Below are 17,835 nucleotides of genomic sequence, written 5' to 3'. Positions count from 1 at the left end.
ACCCTGATGCCTCCGATCTCTTTCTCTCTCTCTTTCTCTCGTTCTCTCCTTCTCTCTCGTTCTCTCTTTCTCTCTCGTTCTCTCTCTTTCTCTCTTTCTCTCTTTCTCTCTCGTTCTCTCTTTCTCTCTCTCTCTCTCTCTCAGGACAGGACAGGACAGGACAGGACAGGACCGGACCGGACCGGACCGGACCACTTAGCACAGAAGCTAAGTCAGCTTTTCACACGGCTGGGGAAACGATGCCAAACAAGCTTCAGTCGATCAGCCACAAGTTTAATCTACCAGTTTAAATATGGCTGTGACTGAGTGACACAGTTCTGTCCTGCACATGGAGATAAATACAGTATCTATCTATGTGGTTCTTCAGCACAAGTAACAGATAACACTCAGGTAGTTGAGGACTGAGGAGAGAAAATGACTGACTGGCTGTGATTGTATTAATGCAAATCTGATGGTGATGTAGAACACTGGACTGGATTGAGTAGACAGGAGAGGAAAGGTAGGTATTTGCTTTGTGTCGTGTGTAAATGGTAGACAAAGCACAAAAAGTTTGAGGGAAAAAATGATTTTATTCTTTATTCTCTTGCACTGTACAAATATCATCATAATAGCTATTATGTACATTTAACATTCACATAAAAAATACAAAACTATATATTTATGACTGAATCTCTATTCAACATAATATAACAAAATAGACCAGGGTTTATTCATCGATGTTTATCCCCACTGTATATTTAGCAGCTGTTATCTTCTGAAAACAGATTTCTGTTTTGGACAAACAGGTAGTAAATTTACCGCAGCAGTTAAGTCATATGAATATCCCCCAAAAGTGTGAGGAAAAACAACATGCTTAAGTGTGATATATTGTATGTGATGAACATTGTGTGGTAAATTGCATTTACTTGGCTCAGAGGGAGTGATGTCATTCAAAGATTGACTGCACTGAAAAACATTGGCAAATCAAAGTGAACGAGAGTATCAAATGGCACATTATGAAATATGAAAAACAAAAATATTGTCAACTCAAAAATGAAATTAAATCCTACTCCGATGTTGTATAAAACATAATACATACATTGTTTCAGTCACAGTATCTCCATCCTCTTCCCCATAATGCACAAAAGCTATAACATTTCTGACGGGAAAGAGACTATTTGACTAAAAGTATTGGTATGCACTGGACTGGGACTAGGACGGGTAACTTTTGTTTAACCAAAACTAGACAAAGCCATTTTCGTCAGCTTTGAGTTGTAAACAAAACCAGGGCCTTTCTCTCACAAGGGTGTATATACATCAGTGAGCAAAAAGGTTCTCAATAAAATAAACTGGAACACACACAACTAGCTAGCCAACATTTCACAATGGAGGGACACGGTAAGATGGGGAAAAATCCAAATCTTTGCCCGACGACAAGCGGATGTGTACAGCTCAGATAAGAGAATTTCATTACAGGAGTTTACATGAGAAGAACATCAATGTGGGTAGCATTGCACCTCAAATAAATAATACACTTTCTCTTTGGATAAAATGCGAGAGACAAAAGGGTATACACAGTAAGACAGACTGACACTGTAAATGTATAAATAATAATAAACAAAATATATAAATACATACAAGTAAACCAACGCACAGACGTTTCGAAATATACGATTGCTTAGTTCCTCTTCTCTTCCTATAGGTCCGGTTTCCCAAAAGCATCTGAAGGCTAAGTTGGTGGTTAGAACCATAGGATCTTAGCCTTAAGATGCATCTGGGGAAACTGGGTTCAGCACAATAAATAATCATACACTTTATGTACAGTATGAACAGTATTCTGTGGCTGAACTGAAACACTGTTCAGCTATTATGAATGTTTATCATCCGGTCTGTGTTGGAGGACGTATTGATGGAGGAAATTCCTAGTATTCCTGCTCTTTTTCCTCCTCTTCATCCTCCTCTTCCTCAAAGTTCCGTGTCTGATGACTAAATGGAAGAACAAAACGGTTCACTTGCTGTTGCATCAGTGAACATGACAACGGCACAGAATCTCACTGCAACATTTAGCTTCTTTTCCTTGACTTGACTCACTGGCGGTCTTCTCCTCCCGCATGGGACATGAAGCAAGGTGATTCTGGTTATCATAGAAGCTGGGTCCTGGGAGGCTGAGACGCTGGGGTGTTGGCTGGGCTGGGCTGGGCTGGGCTGGGCTGGGCAGTGGTGGTGTATGAGGGTTAGTTGGCTCAGTGGTTTAAACCTGGTTTAAACCTGAAAATAGAGAGAACAGAACCGAGCTCATATACTCATTCTTACAATACAGTATAATACAACTTCATTTCTGCGTTGTGAAACTCTGCTTTCAGCTGATGCACAAGACGGGACTGGGACCTATCCCATTTCTGCGAAGGACCACCCTGTTAGTGTGGTATTTGCCCTTTAAAAATATTTATCTTCATAACAAACATCCACAGGCAGATGTAGTCAAAACCCCATCCAAAAAACAAACCATCCAAAACCCAGTCCTCATAATCCACATGCTGAAATCATTTAATCCCAGCAACATTACTGTTTACTGTTTACAGGAGAAATACAAGGCATTGTGGTATTTATGGGATGGGATACACTGAGAGACATTCATCCATGTTTTGAATTAATCAAACATCACGGGAACAATAGAATAACAGTCCATTTATGAGGTGGTTGGTCATAAGGTTTGCCTTTACATTGTATCTAACCTCCTTCCCAGGCTAAGATAAAGACTGCACTATCAGACTTGTACAAGCAAGTGACTTTGCCACAATCGGCACACTAAGACAACTTTAACATAACATCACATTGTGAAAATAGGATGAGGGATGGGTTGCAGTTATTTTTATCCCAACTTCCACTTAAGTCAAATGTTAACTTAGTAACGCATTGATGGTACTTAGGATTTTCCCCTCAATGATGACCTTGGGTAAACATTTGGGTAAACTGACTGGCGAAACGCATGTATTGGAGTTGGAGCCACTTTCTCCTACGTTCTCAATGGATGCGTCGCTCTGGTCGAAAGTAGTGCACTGTATAGGGAATAGGGTGCCAATGGGCTCTGGTCGAAAGTAGTGCACTATATAGGGAATAGGGTGCCGTTTGAAATGCAACCGTGTACTTACAGTTGCAGGATCCTGAGTGTTTGACCTCCAGGAGGCGCTGCTGAGCACAGGCGGCCTGCCTCATGGAACACTCGCTGGGATAGGTGTTGTTGTCACTGGCGCACACACTCTCGGCATGCCGACTTTCTGGACACGCTTCATCACACACGGAGCAGCGTCCGCGGCCACTCGCTTCATCCCACAGACAACTCTTTGCTCCCCGACACACAATATCCTCGCATGACCTGGCGTCTGGAGACGCACACAGAGAGCATCAGACACTATTGTTACACTCCCTCACAGGCCCAGGCCAGTGCAGATCCATTTTCTGACTCAAACAGACAGCATGATTCTGGTGATGGCGCCAATAGACTTAATGCCCTGCCTGTGTGAATTAGAACGGACAGAACAGACACATTTTCTGATGCTTAGTAGACCTACTACTCCAGTATAATCTGACAAAGGTCTTTGTGACCGAAAGCTTGGCAGATCAAAGCACGAAAATCTTCATCAATCTACAATACCAGTCAAAAGCTTGGACACACCCACTCATTCAAGTATTATTATTTTTTACAACTATTTTTCTACATTGTAGAATATTAGTGAAAACATCAAAACTAGGAAATAACACATATGGAATCATGTAGTAACCAGAAAGTGTCAAACAAATCTAAATAGATTTTAGATTCTTCAAATAGCCACCCTTTGCCTTGATGACAGCTTTGCACACTCTTGGCCTTCTCTCAACCAGCTTCACCTGGAAGGCTTCTCCAACAGCCTTGAAGGAGTTTCCACATATGCTGAGCCCTTGTTGGCTGCTTTTCCTTCACTCTGCGCTCCAACTCATCCCAAACCATCTCAATTGGGTTGAGGTCAGGTGATTGTCGAGGCCAGGTCATCTGATACAGCGCTCCATCACTCTCCTTCTTGGTCAAATAGCCCTTACACAGCCTGAAGGTGTGTTGGGTCATTGTCCTGTTGAAAAACAAATGATAGTCCCACTAAGCGCAAACCAGATGGGATGGTGCATCGTTGCAGAATGCTGTGGTAGCCATGCTGGTTAAGTGTGCCTTGAATTCTAAATAAATCACAGACAGTGTCACCAGCAAAAAAATCCTACACCATCACACTTCCTCCTCCATGCTTCACGGTGGGAACCACACATGCGGAGATCATCCGTTCACCTACTCTACGTCTCACAAACACATGGCGGTTGGAACCAAAGATATCAAATTTGGACTCATCAGACCAAAGGACAGATTTCAACTGGTCTAATGTCCATTGCTCGTGTTTCTTGGCTCAAGCAACTCTCTTCTTATTACTGGAATCCTTTGGTAGTGGTTTCTTTACAGCAATTCGACAATGAAGATCTGATTCACACAGTCTCCTCTGAACAGTTGATGTTGAAATGTAACCGTTACTTGAACTCTGTGAAGAATTTATTTGGGCTGCAGCAGAGGTAACTCCTGGTCTTCCTTTCCTGTGGCGGTCCTCATGAGAGCCAGTTTCATCATAGCGCTTGAAGGTTTTTTGTGACTGCACTTAAAGAAACATTCAAAGTTCTTGACATTTTCCAGATTGACTGACCATCTTCTCTTAAAGTAATGATTGACTGTCAGCTGATTGGCTCAAATGCATTAAGAAGGAAAGAAATTCCACTAATTAACTTTTAACAGGGAATACCTGTTAATTGAAATGCATTCCAGGTGACTACCTCATGAAGCTGGTTGAGAGAATGCCAAGAGTATGCAAAGCTGTCATCAAGGCAAAGGGTGGCTACTTTGAAGAATCTCAAATATAAAATATATTTTGATTTGTTTAATACTTTCTTGGTTACTACATGATTCCATATGTGCTATTTCATAGTTTTGATGTTCTCACTATTATTCTACAATGTAGAAAATGGTCAAAATAAAGAAAAACCCTAGAATGAGCAGGTGTGTCCAAACTCCATTCGACAACTGATGTCTCAACTTCACGTACAACTCCACATATCGGCGCTCTAGTAGTTACCAATGCATTTCCCTTCGTAGGCCACACCAATGGACCTTCCCAAGATGCACGTGGCTCTCCTCAGGTGGCAGGAGCTGGCGTAAACAACACCATCGTTCCCACACAGGTACTGGTCTGGTGACGTCACCTCTGGACACTGGTGATTACATGTCACACAGTAGGCGTTATTCGTCTGGTCCACGACACACGACGCGCTACCGGGACAGCGGACACCATGACATGTCTCTGTGGATGGAAACACGCACACAGAAACACAGAAACATTCAGAGGCATGACTGACTAATGTGACACTGTTCATGACACGTGAACCATTCAATTACACACAATTAGATCATTTCACTTCACCAATCTCAGATCACGCCACATATTCACTCACATGTGATGTTTGTTTTCCCTTGGCTGCTATGGAGCAGTAATATATAAGCTGTCCTTACTGCCCAAGCTTGACTTAGCCTATGTGTGAAGTCAGATGACAGACTTCGCCTCACACTTCTGGTCTTTTTTTGGACCTGCAATACTCTAAAGTTGTCTAAACCAGCTGTTTCTATGCCCATGCACCAGAACATGTGCTGAGAATCAGGTTGGTACACCAGTCTACAATAGTTGATACTCAGCCTCACACACTCTGAAGTGTGTGCACCGTCTACCAGTGAGTGAATCCTGGCCCACTTTAGGCAGGGAGCCTAGTAATGCCTAGTCTACTGCCGCCAGGTCATAAACAGTAAGTACAGTATGCCCCTTGTGCCATACATGGGGAAACAGTCTTTTAACCTAAACCTGGTATAGTCTCACAAGTCAGACAATTGTTTCCGAAATAATACATATAAGTGAAAGACTGGAAATGGAAGCTGAATCTGGCTGAAAGTTCCTCACTGAAGAGTGAGAGCATGTCCTCATTTGACCCTGTATTAATGAACTGGCTGGGTTGCAAAATTCCTGAAACGTTTCCAAAAATTCCCAGGATCAAGAGGGAGTAAGCAGGGAGGGATCCTACAACTGGGATACTGTATCTGGAAAACGTAAGAATTTTGGCAAAGTTTCCCGAATTTTGCTACCCTAATCCTGAGAGGGACTTACTGCGGCAGCGCCCGTGGTACTGGACCTCCAGGTTGGGATGGTTTCTGCATCGGGCCCTGAGCATGGTGCACTCGTCCCTGTAGGACTTTCCATCGGACCCACAGACGGACCCCTGCCCTGTGACGTTGGAGCAGTCCGGAGCACACACACACCTAGGCTTGTTCCTCTTGTTCATCTTGCATCTCTTCCCAGGACCACAGTCGACACTGTCACATGTTTCTGAAATGGATGGATGGATGGATGGTTGGGTGGATGGATGGGATGGATGGACGGATGGAGGAACCGGTCATCATACATAATGGGTCCGTCTGATATAAGGACAGATGTTTTTTTTGCAAGAAGTTCCACCAGGTTTCCAGAATAGTGTTGCACCGCTTGCAATGAGGACATTCATCATTACCACACACTTTCACTCACCTTTACAAGGTATGCAATTAGGCGCACCTCCATTGAAGATCATCCACCGGAACAGCGTGCTGTTGGGCACGTCTTCCTCGGTCCAGGCCGTGCCCAGACGGCCACTCCGGCAGCAGTCCTCCCGGGTCATCCCGGACATGTAGAGCACCTGGCACCGGCCGTTCTTACCCTGCTGCAACCAGCAGTTACCGGCTGGAGAGAGACAGCCCATGTCCAGTTAACGTCTCATATCACAGGTATAACGGTAAAGTAGAGCCTTATTTGAGCAGGCTACAGCGTAAACAACACCACATTTCCCCCTATAGCACCCTAGAACTTTGCTCTAAGCAAAAAAGTGTGTGTGTGTGTGTGTGGTGTGTGTGGGTGTGTGGGTGTGTGTGTGTGTGTGTTTAGAGCAAAGTTCTACAATACAGGCTGTGCCAAATGTGTCTGATTGCGTAAAGACCAATAAATCCCAACGCAGCGGGATTTCACCAAAGGACGCACGAGAGGAGCCGCGCGTAACTCCTCCTTGGGACTCACCAGTCCATCTGTCTCAGCTCAGCTAGCAGGGCATTGACCCACTTGTAAAGGTATAGGGAGTCATGTTGACCAATCTCCATGTGCAATAGATTCCTTCTTCAGACTATCCACGCGTAATTTTATGGCCATAGCATTTTGCCATGAACTCCATTAGAGCCAACATCTTTTGTTTCAGACACAATCACCAATCGTTTAATACAAAATCACCCATATGTTCTTATGACGTATTTGAAAGATGCATTTACTGAGCTTGGTACCGCGTTTTCTTAGTAAATGTGGTCATTTGGAAGTGCAAAAAACATGAAAGTACATAACTACAACTGAATTCAGTCCAGAAAGTCAGAAGCAAAAATTTAACTCAGTCACACACCTATGCAGTCGCCTTTCCATGTTGTATGAGATAAGACACTACTATATGTCACTAGGTTGAATGAAGGTTCACATGGACTGATGCACCAATGACGAATGTCGCCTACAACTAGACCTTAAAAAGTTATGCCATATCACATAATTAATCATAGCATACTCACCCTGGACTTTGTGGTCCTCCATAAAGTGAGTGAACCACATGAAAAGCGCAATGACGCCTTGGCGGAGCTGCGGTGTTTGTAGCATCCTAAACATGAGGACAGAAGGCGGACTGGCGTGAGCGACTAGACGCGCAGCGAAGAAGTTGTGTCTGTGCGCACGTAATGCCAACCCTCAGTGAGTGACTGTCAAACTGTCTGACTCCGTCTCTCTTTTTAAATCTTTAAAGGGGTCTCCTCAAGCAAAATATCTGAAGTGGGCGGTCTTCAAATTGGTGGGGGGTGGAGAGAGAGATATATTTTATTATAGCTTCCCCTTCATCAGGTAGTCTACTGAAGAGCAACTCAATATTGAGCGTGCATTAAAGACTGCTTTGGGGGCAGGAGTACTGACGGTGGAGGTGCGTGGCAAGACCACAATGTTGACCAGAGAGGGCATTAATATCAGTCCCGAAATCCCAGAAAATATCGGATTTTCTTTTATCTGACTTTCATTTATCTGCATGTCTAGCCCTTAGATTTAGCCTCGCAATGAAGTGTTTTACCTTTTTATTAAGGACAACCATAGCTACAAGTAGAACACAAAACAATTTGATATAAGTAGTTGCATTCATGAGTTGTTCAAATGTCAATACAAGAATAAGGTCTGCCAAAGCAAATACCTGATAAAAATGTATGAATGAATATCAATGCTTTGTGTATACTGTGTGGAGTTTGAGTTTGTGACAGTAACTATGTGAGCTTATTACAGTATTATAGACATTATGTCCTGAGATTTTCTGTGATCTTCTATGTAGAAGAACCCCTTATTTTCTCATCACTATTGTGTAGCGTCATAGAGCGAAACAGGTGGTAGTGAGAGTATAATCTTTTCATGAATAGATTTGAATGGTTTGCAGCTCAAATCATTCAGACTCTACATACATTTTTGTAAAAAGACCAAGCCACCGGCGCCTTCAGGACTCTCTCAAACACCGCTCTATCTCAGCCCCTGTTAAATCACACAGACTAATGGTTGGCATCGACAGATGTGGAAGAAGTATACCAATCCAATGGTACAACCCGGAAGTCTGTAGCTCAAACACACAAGGTTTAAAAGAGGTTAGAAGTCCAAAACGTGCAGGCTTTAATGATGGAACTCGCACCTTTGTATTCAGATTTCATCAATTGTAGGCTACCTGCGTCATGAACTGTACAGATACTTGTACAAAAAAATATTACAAGAGTGATTTCTTGTCAAGCGAGAAATACAAATGCAGAAAGAGTTACTGGAATGGGCAGAATTATTTTCCAGTGGGCTAGTACCCCCAAGCATAGGCTGCGGCCTCAGCTCCAGTTTTGATGCGTTAATCTTTTTAAGTGCTCCATTGCAGTGTGAATAGATAGCGACTAACAGATGATAATAATAGCTGTTAGAATACCACCATTCCAATAATAGATTGGACAGTTGTTTGGCCCTCATTCGCTGGGGTCAAATATATAAATATAGGCTGTCCAATCCCGTCTCCAAAGAGGCTTTTAAAGATAAACGTAATTCGTTAACCAAAGTTTAGCTGCCCGTTGAACAGCCTTGGTGTTGCTTGTATATGGATCTTCCCCATATGTCTCAACGGGTCTACAGGGAGCATCTCACGTTGCATTCAAGGTTAAAGCTGGAGAATCTCTTTATATTTCTATGGGGCTGGAGAAATGTAACCACTCTCAAATTAAGAGACAGCTGCTGTGGATGCAAGGCCTTTTCCCATCCATGATATCAACATCGATATCAACATTATATTAATCATAATTTGAGGCTATACAGTGCTTGTTTACATTTACTTTGTTTACAAACATTTGAGTAAACAAGCTTACATTGTGGGTCCTGATGGGGTACGACAGTTGAACTAAGCTCACGAGGCAATTATACGTTTATATTCTTCAAGGATCAATTGGTACATATCATTAATTTCTAAGTCCAAAAATGGATATGGCAACTGTAGATTGCCCCTTTAAATGGTTAATTTGACATTTACAACCTTTTGCAACCGATACATATTCGTACTAGTTTACATAGGTTAAACCTCAAATAGCAATACCAGAGAGACGTAGAAGTAGAGAGTATGGCATAACAGCTGTGAATGATAGGGGGGGAAATGTGGTTTTAGATTTTTTTTCTTTGGGTCTAGCCTACATTTGTAATGTGTTATGGGGACATCTGGTGGCCTGTCTGTTAGTTTTGGAGTGAATGTACGCTCCACCTATTTCCTGCCTTCTAGTCAGCTGACTGCAAGGAGGAGTGAGTGTAAACTTAGATATGCATGGGAAATCTCAATTGATATTACCTCGCGGTCTCGCTTCTGCCTCCTTCTCAGAACTCATTGGAGGAGAAGCTCAGAGGGGCGGGATCTATGGCTATCTCATCCAATGGGTTTTGAGAAGTAGGCGAGGAGAGAGGACGCCCGGATGTTGCAATTGAGATTCTCCCTTGGTAGTCTACGGGTCTGGAGTCCTGCAGTAGTAACATAGTAGTCTACATTAATTTATCAATGTTGCGGATACAACTTAATCCATGACTATCGAGGTAAGCGCAGTTGGCGGTTTGTATTTGCCAAAAATAAAACAAGTGGGATGCAGAATTATTTCAATATTATTCTGAACTGTCAGTGTCTTCGTATCTGTCAAAGTTAGGCCTACAGCAATGTGTGTGTTTTTACGTGTTCAATAGGTGTCAGTGTTCTATTTCGCCAAAAGTGCCGAGCTGACGGGACTCAAATCGGAGACGATCAGGGTCGCCTCAGAACTGACGACCGTCGAGCTGTGGCAAGACCTTGTCAGCAGACACCCCAGGTAAATATGAGACCCTACAAGTTCAATTAGAAGATATCTTAGTCATTTAACTCGTTACTTTATTAATGTAATGTATTTTCTTTATTCCCAAGACTATCTGCTGTTCGCGATTCAGTTGTTTTGGCTGTGCGACAGGAGTACCTGGCCCTTGGTGACGTGCGTGTGAGCCTTAGGGATGGGGATGAGGTTGCTGTTATTCCGCCGTTAAGTGGAGGATAAATCAAACATAATTTAGGTAAAAAAATGAATGAACATTTACTCTCTTAATCATGGAAGACAAATTCATATTGCATATGCAGTATTGTCCTTTTGAATTACTTTGCCTTTAGGTTCAGATTCGTGTCCCTTGCGGTAAATTAGACTACTTTTTCACAATCTCCACCAATTTCAATTGAATGTCAAATGTCTGCTTCTTTTAGAGTCCTCATCCCTCATTCCTAACCCAGATGGCTGAGGCGGAAGGGGATCCCAGGGATCTCGTTAAACTGACACATGACAAACTCTCTGTGGACACAGTGTCAGACTCTGTCACCTGCCCTTCCTGTGGAGCCATCTCCATCTTCATAGGTGGGTAGGGACTACACACAGCTCAGCTCAACTACTGTGTTATGTCTACTGTTTTATCAGAACACTCACTGTTTTACTGACCAATGTAAGGTGTCATGGATATTTCTGTTTAAAGTAAGGATGATTAAGCAGCATTGACTGAGTAACCTGTGAGATCCAGATAGCCTCAGACAACAACATTGATGCATACGCTGATTCGGTGAGCTAGTTTATTAGCAAGTGCATTGGTGATGTTGTACCCACGGCAACTATTAAACCCTTCTCCAACCGGAAACCGTGGATTGATGGAGGCATTCGCGCAAAACTGAAAGCGCGAACCACTGCTTTTAATCATGGCAAGGCGACCAGAAACATGACCGAATACAAACAGTGCAGCTATTCCCTCCGCAAGGCAATCAAACAAGCTAAGCGTCAGTATAGAGACAAAGTGGGGTCGCAATTCAGCTGCTCAGACACGGTCTACAGACTATCATGGACTACAAAAAGAAAACCAGCCTCGTCACGGACACCGACGTCTTGCTCCCAGACAAACTAAACAAATTCTTTGCTTGCTTTGAGGACAATACAGTGCCACTGACACGGCCCACTACCAAAACCTGCGGGATCTCCTTCACTGCAGCCGACGTGAGTAAAACATTTAAACGTGTTACCCCTGCAAGGCTGCAGGTCCAGACGGCCTCAGAGCATGCGCAGACCAGCTGGCATGTGTGTTTACGGACATATTCAACCAATCCCGATCCCAGTCTGCTGTTCCCACATGCTTCAAGAGGGCCACCATTGTTCCTGTTCCCAAGAAAGCTAAGGTAACTGAGCTAAATGACTACCGCCCCGTAGCACTCACTTCCGTCATCATGAAGTGCTTTGAGAGACTAGTCAAGGATCATATCACCTCAACCCTACCTGACACCCTAGACCCACTCCAATTTGCTTACCGCCCCAATAGGTCCACAGACAATGCAATCGCAACCACACTGCACACTGCCCTAACCCATCTGGACAAGAGGAATACCTATGTGAGAATGCTGTTCATCGACTACAGCTCAGCATTTAACACCATAGTACCCTCCAAACTCGTCATTAAGCTCGAGACCCTGGGTCTCGACCCCGCCCTGTGCAACTGGGTACTGGACTTCCTGACGGGCCGTCCCCAGGTGGTGAGGGTAGGCAACAACATCTCCACCCCGCTGATCCTAAACACTGGGGCCCCACAAGGGCGCGTTCTCAGCCCTCTCCTGTACTCACTGTTCACCCACGACTGCGTGGCCATGCACGCCTCCAACTCAATCATGAAGTTTGCAGACGACACTACAGTGGTAAGCTTGATTACCAACAATGACGAGACGGCCTACAGGGAGGAGGTGAGGGCCATCGGAGTGTGGTGTCAGAAAAACAACCTCACACTCAACATCAACAAAACAAAGGAGATGATCGTGGACTTCAGGAAACAGCAGAGGGAGCACCTCCCTTTCCACATTGACGGGACAGTAGTGGAGAAGGTGGAAAGTTTTAAGTTCCTCGGTGTACACATCACAGACAAACTAAAACGGTCCACCCACACAGACAGCGTGGTGAAGAAGGTGCAACAGCGCCTCTTCAACCTCAGGAGGCTGAAGAAATTTGGCTTGTCACCGAAAACACTTAGATACACAATTGAAAGCATCCTGTTGGGCTGTATCACCGCCTGGTACGGCAACTGCTCCGCCCACAACCGCAAGGCTCTCCAGAGGGTAGTGAGGTCTGCACAACGCATCACCGGGGGGCAAACTACCTGCCCTCCAGAACCCGATGTCACAGGAAGGCCAAAAAGATCATCAAGGACAACAACCACCCGAGCCACTGCCTGTTCACCTCGCTATCATCCAGAAGGTGAGGTCAGTACAGGTGCATCAAAACTGGGACCAAGAGACTGAAAAACAGCTTCTATCTCAAGGCCATCAGACTGTTAAACAGCCATCACTAACGTTGAGTGGCTGCTGCCAACATACTGACTCAAATCTCAGGCCACTTTTATAATTAAAAATCGGATGTAATAACTATATCACCAGTCACTTTAAACAATGCCACTTTATATAATGTTTACATACCCTACATTACTCATCTCATATGTATATACTGTACTCTATACCATCTACTGCATCTTGCCATCTTGATGTAATACATGTATCACTAACCACTTTAAACAATGTTTACGTACCCTACATTACTCATCTCATATGTACATACTGTACTCTATACCATCTACTGCATCTTGATGTAATGTATCACTAACCACTTTAAACAATGCCACTTTATATAATGTTTACATACCCTACATTACTCATCTCATATGTACATACTGTACTCTATACCATCTACTGCATCTTGATGTAATGTATCACTAACCACTTTAAACAATGGCACTTTATATAATGTTTACGTACCCTACATTACTCATCTCATATGTACATACTGTACTCTATACCATCTACTGCATCTTGATGTAATGTATCACTAACCACTTTAAACAATGCTACTTTATATAATGTTTACATACCCTACATTACTCATCTCATATGTACATACTGTACTCTATACCATCTACTGCATCTTGCCATCTCAGCAAGTGGCTGAGGCCATGATGCCAGTGATGATTGTGATTCATTATTTCAGGGACGACGAGGGACAGTTTTAAAGGGATGAAAGTGATGCAGCTGGAGTATGAAGCCTACATCCCCATGGCCGAATCAGAACTCAGGAAGATATACACTGACATCAGGGCAAGATGGCCGACTGTCAGGCACATCTGTGTTCATCATCGACTGGGGTGAGGTTCACAAATCTCTTACTGTCTCATTCCTGGTAAACTACTACTACTACTAGTTACTACTGTATGTCGGACTATGGGTGGGGGAACTGTGACACTAACTATAGGATAACTATGCTATAAGACGTGTATTATTTATTATTATTATTATTTTCCAGGGTGGTGCCTGTGACTGAGGCCAGTGTGATCATCGGCATCTCGTCTCCTCACCGGGGGGACTCTCTGGAGGCAGTGCAGTACTGTATAGATACCCTGAAAGCCACCGTGCCCATATGGAAGAAGGTGAGCAGGACCTGATCATGTGGCTAGAGACGGAGAAGTGCAGAAGGTTTCCTATTGTTAATTATATTAATTATATTGCTGAAATACACACATTAACACAATGTTGTTTCTGTAGTCGTTATTGTTACTGCACAGGTATCGATTCAACTTCTTTTAAAAGTGTTTACTAAATGTATGTGTGGGTACAATGTAGTACAGAATGGTCACGAGACATAGGGTAATCATTAAAGGGATACTTCAGAATTTTGGCAACGAACCCCTAATCTACTTCCCCAGAGTCAGATGAACTCGTGGATTCCATTTTTTTGGCTATCTCTGTGTGCCGTTTGACGGAAGTTGTTAACTAGCGTTAGCGCAATTGCTAACTGGCGTTAGCTCAATTGCTAACTGGCGTTAGCTCAATGGCTGGAAGTCTTATGGTAACTGTTAGCATACTCGTAGATACCATAGGCTTCCAGTCATTGCGCTAACACAGGTTAGCAAAACTACCACTTAACTTCCTTCATACTGGATGCAGAGACATACAAATGGTATCCACGAGTTCATCTGACTCTGGGGAAGTAGATTAGGGGTTCGTTGCCAAAATTCTGAAGTATCCCTTTAATGATTACCCTATGTCTCGTGACCATTCTGTACTACATTGTACCCATACATACATTTAGTAAACACTTTAAGTTGCTCATATACCTGTGCAGTAACAATGCAATTACTACACTTCACTGCCAAAATCCCGAAGTTTAACTTTAAGTAAGAGTTGTGTGAACTTCCACAACTAAGCTAATCATTGTCAAGTGACTCAGTCACATGGCTGCAGAGCCTGTCTGAAGACACAGTTTGAATTAGTGCAATTTGTTCCACAGGAAGCTAATGCTGGGGGGATGTTTTCTGTCTTTGGTAGGAGGTGTATGAAGCTGACGAGTCCTGTTGGAAAGAGAACAAAGAGTGCCAGTGGACATGCCAGAGTTGACCTCTAACCTCATCTAGGAGCTTTTTTTATGCCAAATATTAGGTAATACACACTGTATCCGTTTTTTAAAGCTGTCCCTCATCCAAAAATATAGTCAGTCACACCTTTATGTACATAAAGTTTTAATGAAATAAAATGTACCATCAGTATATATACAACACATTCAAATGTTTGAATGCTATAAAATGTTCAGGAAAGAAGTGGCATGTACCCATTGAAAATATATCTGGAAAAATAACAGTGCAACATTTTCTCTCGTAAACATTCTCTCAGAGGGTTTAGTCTTTGCTACTGCGCGTACCTTTACACCGAGCTTCGCTTTTCTCCCAATGACGATACAGTAACTTTACAAATAAACAAATGAACCAGCACACGCTTCCAATATTTTATTTCTACTTTCGCTGTGTAGGGAATAAGTAAAACACTTTTTAAATGGATGATAATGTATCTGAATGATACATATTTCATATTTAAGTCACACAATAAATATTCTCATTTTCTACACATTCAAAAACGGCCTTTTGCTCTGATAGATAGTAAATCCATCCATTTTTATAGTCATCTGATCTGAATACAGTGTATTTTCTAAAGCCGGTGTCTTCACAGTTGTACGGCTGGTAGTAACTATACATTTTTAAAGTCATCTGATCTGAATACAGTGTATTTTCTAAAGCCGGTGTCTTCACAGTTGTACGGCTGGTAGTAACTATACAGTGTTGTCTCTGGAAAACCGCGACTGAGATACTCTGAGGCAGGAAGTGCACCAGTGAAAGTAGGAAAGAAGGGTTGTGGATTCTGTTCAAATGTTGCTATTAGGCACACACATTTAAAAACAAAAAAAGGATGCCTCAGCATCAACAGAATGTCAAACCCCTCCCATTGCAAAGGGAAACGCTGAGCATGCCAAATGCCAACATATGATAACCATGCCGATTGTCTACAATCTCTTATGCGTAGGCTATTTTCCAGAACCATTTGAAAGGATATTTATAATATACTTCTGTGCTTTCCAACCAATTGCACAGTAAATTGCACAGTAACATCCAGAGAGATGACAAATGACTATACACAAGCTTCTTATCCAACAATAGGCCTATGACTTAAAAGCAACAATTATCTTAACAAAAATAAACCAGTACCCAAGTATGAATTCATCGAGTAAAAAATGCACCGTAGATTATTTACTTTCCTATAGAGGATCCAAGATGGCAGACATAATGGGGTCTTTGTATGGATGTGTTTGATGGTCAGAGGGCCAATGTCTTTCTGCTCACTCAAAAGACTCCATTCACTTCACAACCCAAACCATTTTAAAGCCACCAACCCAACCAGACAGCCCCTTTCCACTAACAAGCCCTTGGCTCAATATGTATGTACAACTCATGTTTGTTCAGTTACTGTTTGTGTGTGGTTGTGGTCCGTTGGTCATTATGTGTTCTCAGTCTGTAGGCACATTGTCGTTCCCGAGATGGGTTCTTTCCCGTGCCTGGTTCTCACTCTGCTGTGTTCTCCAGTGCCTCGGTCTCTGCCTCATCCTCCTCAGTGTTCTGCATCAGCTGCTTGTACTTTCTCCGGAAGAAGCCAAACTGGGGGAGAGGGAGAGAGAGAAAGAGAGAGAGAGAGAGAGAGAGACAGAGGAAGAGACAGAGAGGGAGAGGGAGAGAGACACACAGACATAAAAGATGACATGGTAGTACTTCTTGGTCTTGGCAGGATAAGCTCAGAGCATCTGCTGTGAAGAGAGTTTTACAGCAGTAAAGTCAACAAAAGACTGAACGCATACAATACCTTCCAAAGCAGGCCAATGACCAGAGCCAATAGAAGCAGGCCTCCAATCACACTGCCCGCAATAACGCCTACAGGCACCTCTCCTTTCACCCCAGGTTTACTGATGGTGACGCCAACCTGCAGACAGGACAGGACAGGAGGCGGGATGTATCACGCTTACGAACGGTCAGGCAATACAAGTCTTGTAGCTGTTAATATTCTGTTCATCCTAGATCCAGGAGAGGGCAGTGTAGAGCTTGTACAAAACAACAAAAACAAGGCACTTAAATGTTGTTGTTTTTTACAGCTTCTCTCTGGGTTTCAAAGATATTAGGTGAGGCTGTATTCAAATGTCTTTGAGGTATTAGTCCTGTACCGTCAGGTGCTTGTGAGAGACGACCAGCAGTTCAGGCTCGGAGGTCTCTATCTCTGTGCTCACAGTCAGCACAGTGGACTGGAAGGATGACTGTTCAGAGACAAGACGAGGAGAACGAAAGAGGTAATGAGAGGACGCCGCTCCATGGGAGGAGGAGAAGCATGTAAATGACGAGGAGTAGATGAATGTGCGATCTATACGTACAGCAGCAAAGGTACCGTTCCATATCCGCGTGGTCACGTTCACGAAGAAATCGCTCTTTATCCCCATGTCTTTCAGGACACACTTCATAGGCTGGCACTTGGCTGTCTTACAGTTCTGGAAATATCAGAAAACAATAGGACATGTATTCAGATCATCAGATATACACTGTGACTCTATCTTTGTCTCTGTCTGTCAAAAGAACACACACACACACACACACGCACCAGATCCTCTGTGCCCATTAGGTTCTCCTTGGAGAAGGATGCTGTGTAAGGCTTCTCACTGATCTTCAGAGGGTTGACGAGGCTGGTTACTTCACAGCTCACTTCGCCAGCCTGCAGAACAGCAACAACATTTGTATTCGTATTGGTCAGGTG

At 43.3% G+C, this 17,835-nt stretch overlaps 4 protein-coding genes across 4 annotated transcripts in view; 2 read left to right on the top strand and 2 right to left on the bottom strand.

Moving 5' to 3' along the window:
* Nucleotides 1-549: 549 nt before the first annotated feature.
* On the bottom strand, nucleotides 550-7,890 carry fstb (follistatin b). The gene is made up of 6 exons (XM_020458597.2): nucleotides 7,670-7,890; nucleotides 6,618-6,809; nucleotides 6,201-6,419; nucleotides 5,124-5,348; nucleotides 3,132-3,362; nucleotides 550-2,247 (listed from the first exon to the last, which is right to left on the bottom strand). The coding sequence occupies exons 1-6, from the start codon at nucleotides 7,761-7,763 to the stop codon at nucleotides 2,231-2,233; spliced, it is 978 nt and encodes a 325-aa protein (XP_020314186.1). The 5' UTR covers nucleotides 7,764-7,890; the 3' UTR covers nucleotides 550-2,230.
* Nucleotides 7,891-10,020: 2,130 nt separating this feature from the next.
* Nucleotides 10,021-15,349, top strand: LOC109868297 (molybdopterin synthase catalytic subunit). The gene is made up of 7 exons (XM_031802858.1): nucleotides 10,021-10,226; nucleotides 10,371-10,492; nucleotides 10,585-10,727; nucleotides 10,912-11,059; nucleotides 13,709-13,862; nucleotides 14,021-14,144; nucleotides 15,043-15,349. Exons 4-7 carry the CDS (start codon nucleotides 10,939-10,941, stop codon nucleotides 15,109-15,111), a joined length of 468 nt encoding a protein of 155 aa, XP_031658718.1. The 5' UTR covers nucleotides 10,021-10,226; nucleotides 10,371-10,492; nucleotides 10,585-10,727; nucleotides 10,912-10,938; the 3' UTR covers nucleotides 15,112-15,349.
* Nucleotides 10,119-15,482, top strand: mocs2 (molybdenum cofactor synthesis 2). Its single transcript, XM_020457751.2, has 7 exons — nucleotides 10,119-10,226; nucleotides 10,371-10,492; nucleotides 10,585-10,727; nucleotides 10,912-11,059; nucleotides 13,709-13,862; nucleotides 14,021-14,144; nucleotides 15,043-15,482. Exons 1-3 carry the CDS (start codon nucleotides 10,215-10,217, stop codon nucleotides 10,709-10,711), a joined length of 261 nt encoding a protein of 86 aa, XP_020313340.1. The 5' UTR covers nucleotides 10,119-10,214; the 3' UTR covers nucleotides 10,712-10,727; nucleotides 10,912-11,059; nucleotides 13,709-13,862; nucleotides 14,021-14,144; nucleotides 15,043-15,482.
* LOC109868295 (integrin alpha-2) overlaps nucleotides 15,483-17,835 on the bottom strand; it is a 43,208-nt gene continuing 40,855 nt past the window's right edge. The window contains exons 25-29 of the mRNA XM_020457748.2: nucleotides 17,683-17,793; nucleotides 17,459-17,572; nucleotides 17,255-17,344; nucleotides 16,900-17,016; nucleotides 15,483-16,697 (exon numbers count right to left, since the gene is read on the bottom strand). Of these exons, the coding sequence (XP_020313337.2) occupies nucleotides 16,605-16,697; nucleotides 16,900-17,016; nucleotides 17,255-17,344; nucleotides 17,459-17,572; nucleotides 17,683-17,793 (525 nt within the window). The 3' untranslated portion in view covers nucleotides 15,483-16,604. The remainder of the gene's footprint in view (nucleotides 16,698-16,899; nucleotides 17,017-17,254; nucleotides 17,345-17,458; nucleotides 17,573-17,682; nucleotides 17,794-17,835) is intronic.

This window comes from Oncorhynchus kisutch, linkage group LG23 (genome assembly GCF_002021735.2).
Source record: "Oncorhynchus kisutch isolate 150728-3 linkage group LG23, Okis_V2, whole genome shotgun sequence".
In the NCBI taxonomy this organism is placed as follows: Eukaryota; Metazoa; Chordata; class Actinopteri; order Salmoniformes; family Salmonidae; genus Oncorhynchus; species Oncorhynchus kisutch.
Note: the sequence above shows the minus strand (reverse complement) of the source record. Positions and strands in the feature narration are given on the sequence as shown.

Coding starts and splice junctions, on each gene's coding strand:
- mocs2 (XM_020457751.2), top strand. Junction 10,493..10,584: donor CTTGTCAGCAGACACCCCAG/GTAAATATGAGA, acceptor TTTATTCCCAAG/ACTATCTGCTGTTCGCGATT.
- LOC109868297 (XM_031802858.1), top strand. CDS start 10,939: ATGGCTGAGGCGGAAGGGGATCCCAGGGATCTCGTTAAACTGACACAT. Junction 11,060..13,708: donor AGCCATCTCCATCTTCATAG/GTGGGTAGGGAC, acceptor TCATTATTTCAG/GGACGACGAGGGACAGTTTT. Junction 13,863..14,020: donor TGTGTTCATCATCGACTGGG/GTGAGGTTCACA, acceptor ATTATTTTCCAG/GGTGGTGCCTGTGACTGAGG.
- fstb (XM_020458597.2), bottom strand. CDS start 7,763: ATGTTTAGGATGCTACAAACACCGCAGCTCCGCCAAGGCGTCATTGCG. Junction 6,420..6,617: donor TAATTGCATACCTTGTAAAG/GTGAGTGAAAGT, acceptor CATCCATTTCAG/AAACATGTGACAGTGTCGAC. Junction 5,349..6,200: donor GTACCACGGGCGCTGCCGCA/GTAAGTCCCTCT, acceptor TTCCATCCACAG/AGACATGTCATGGTGTCCGC.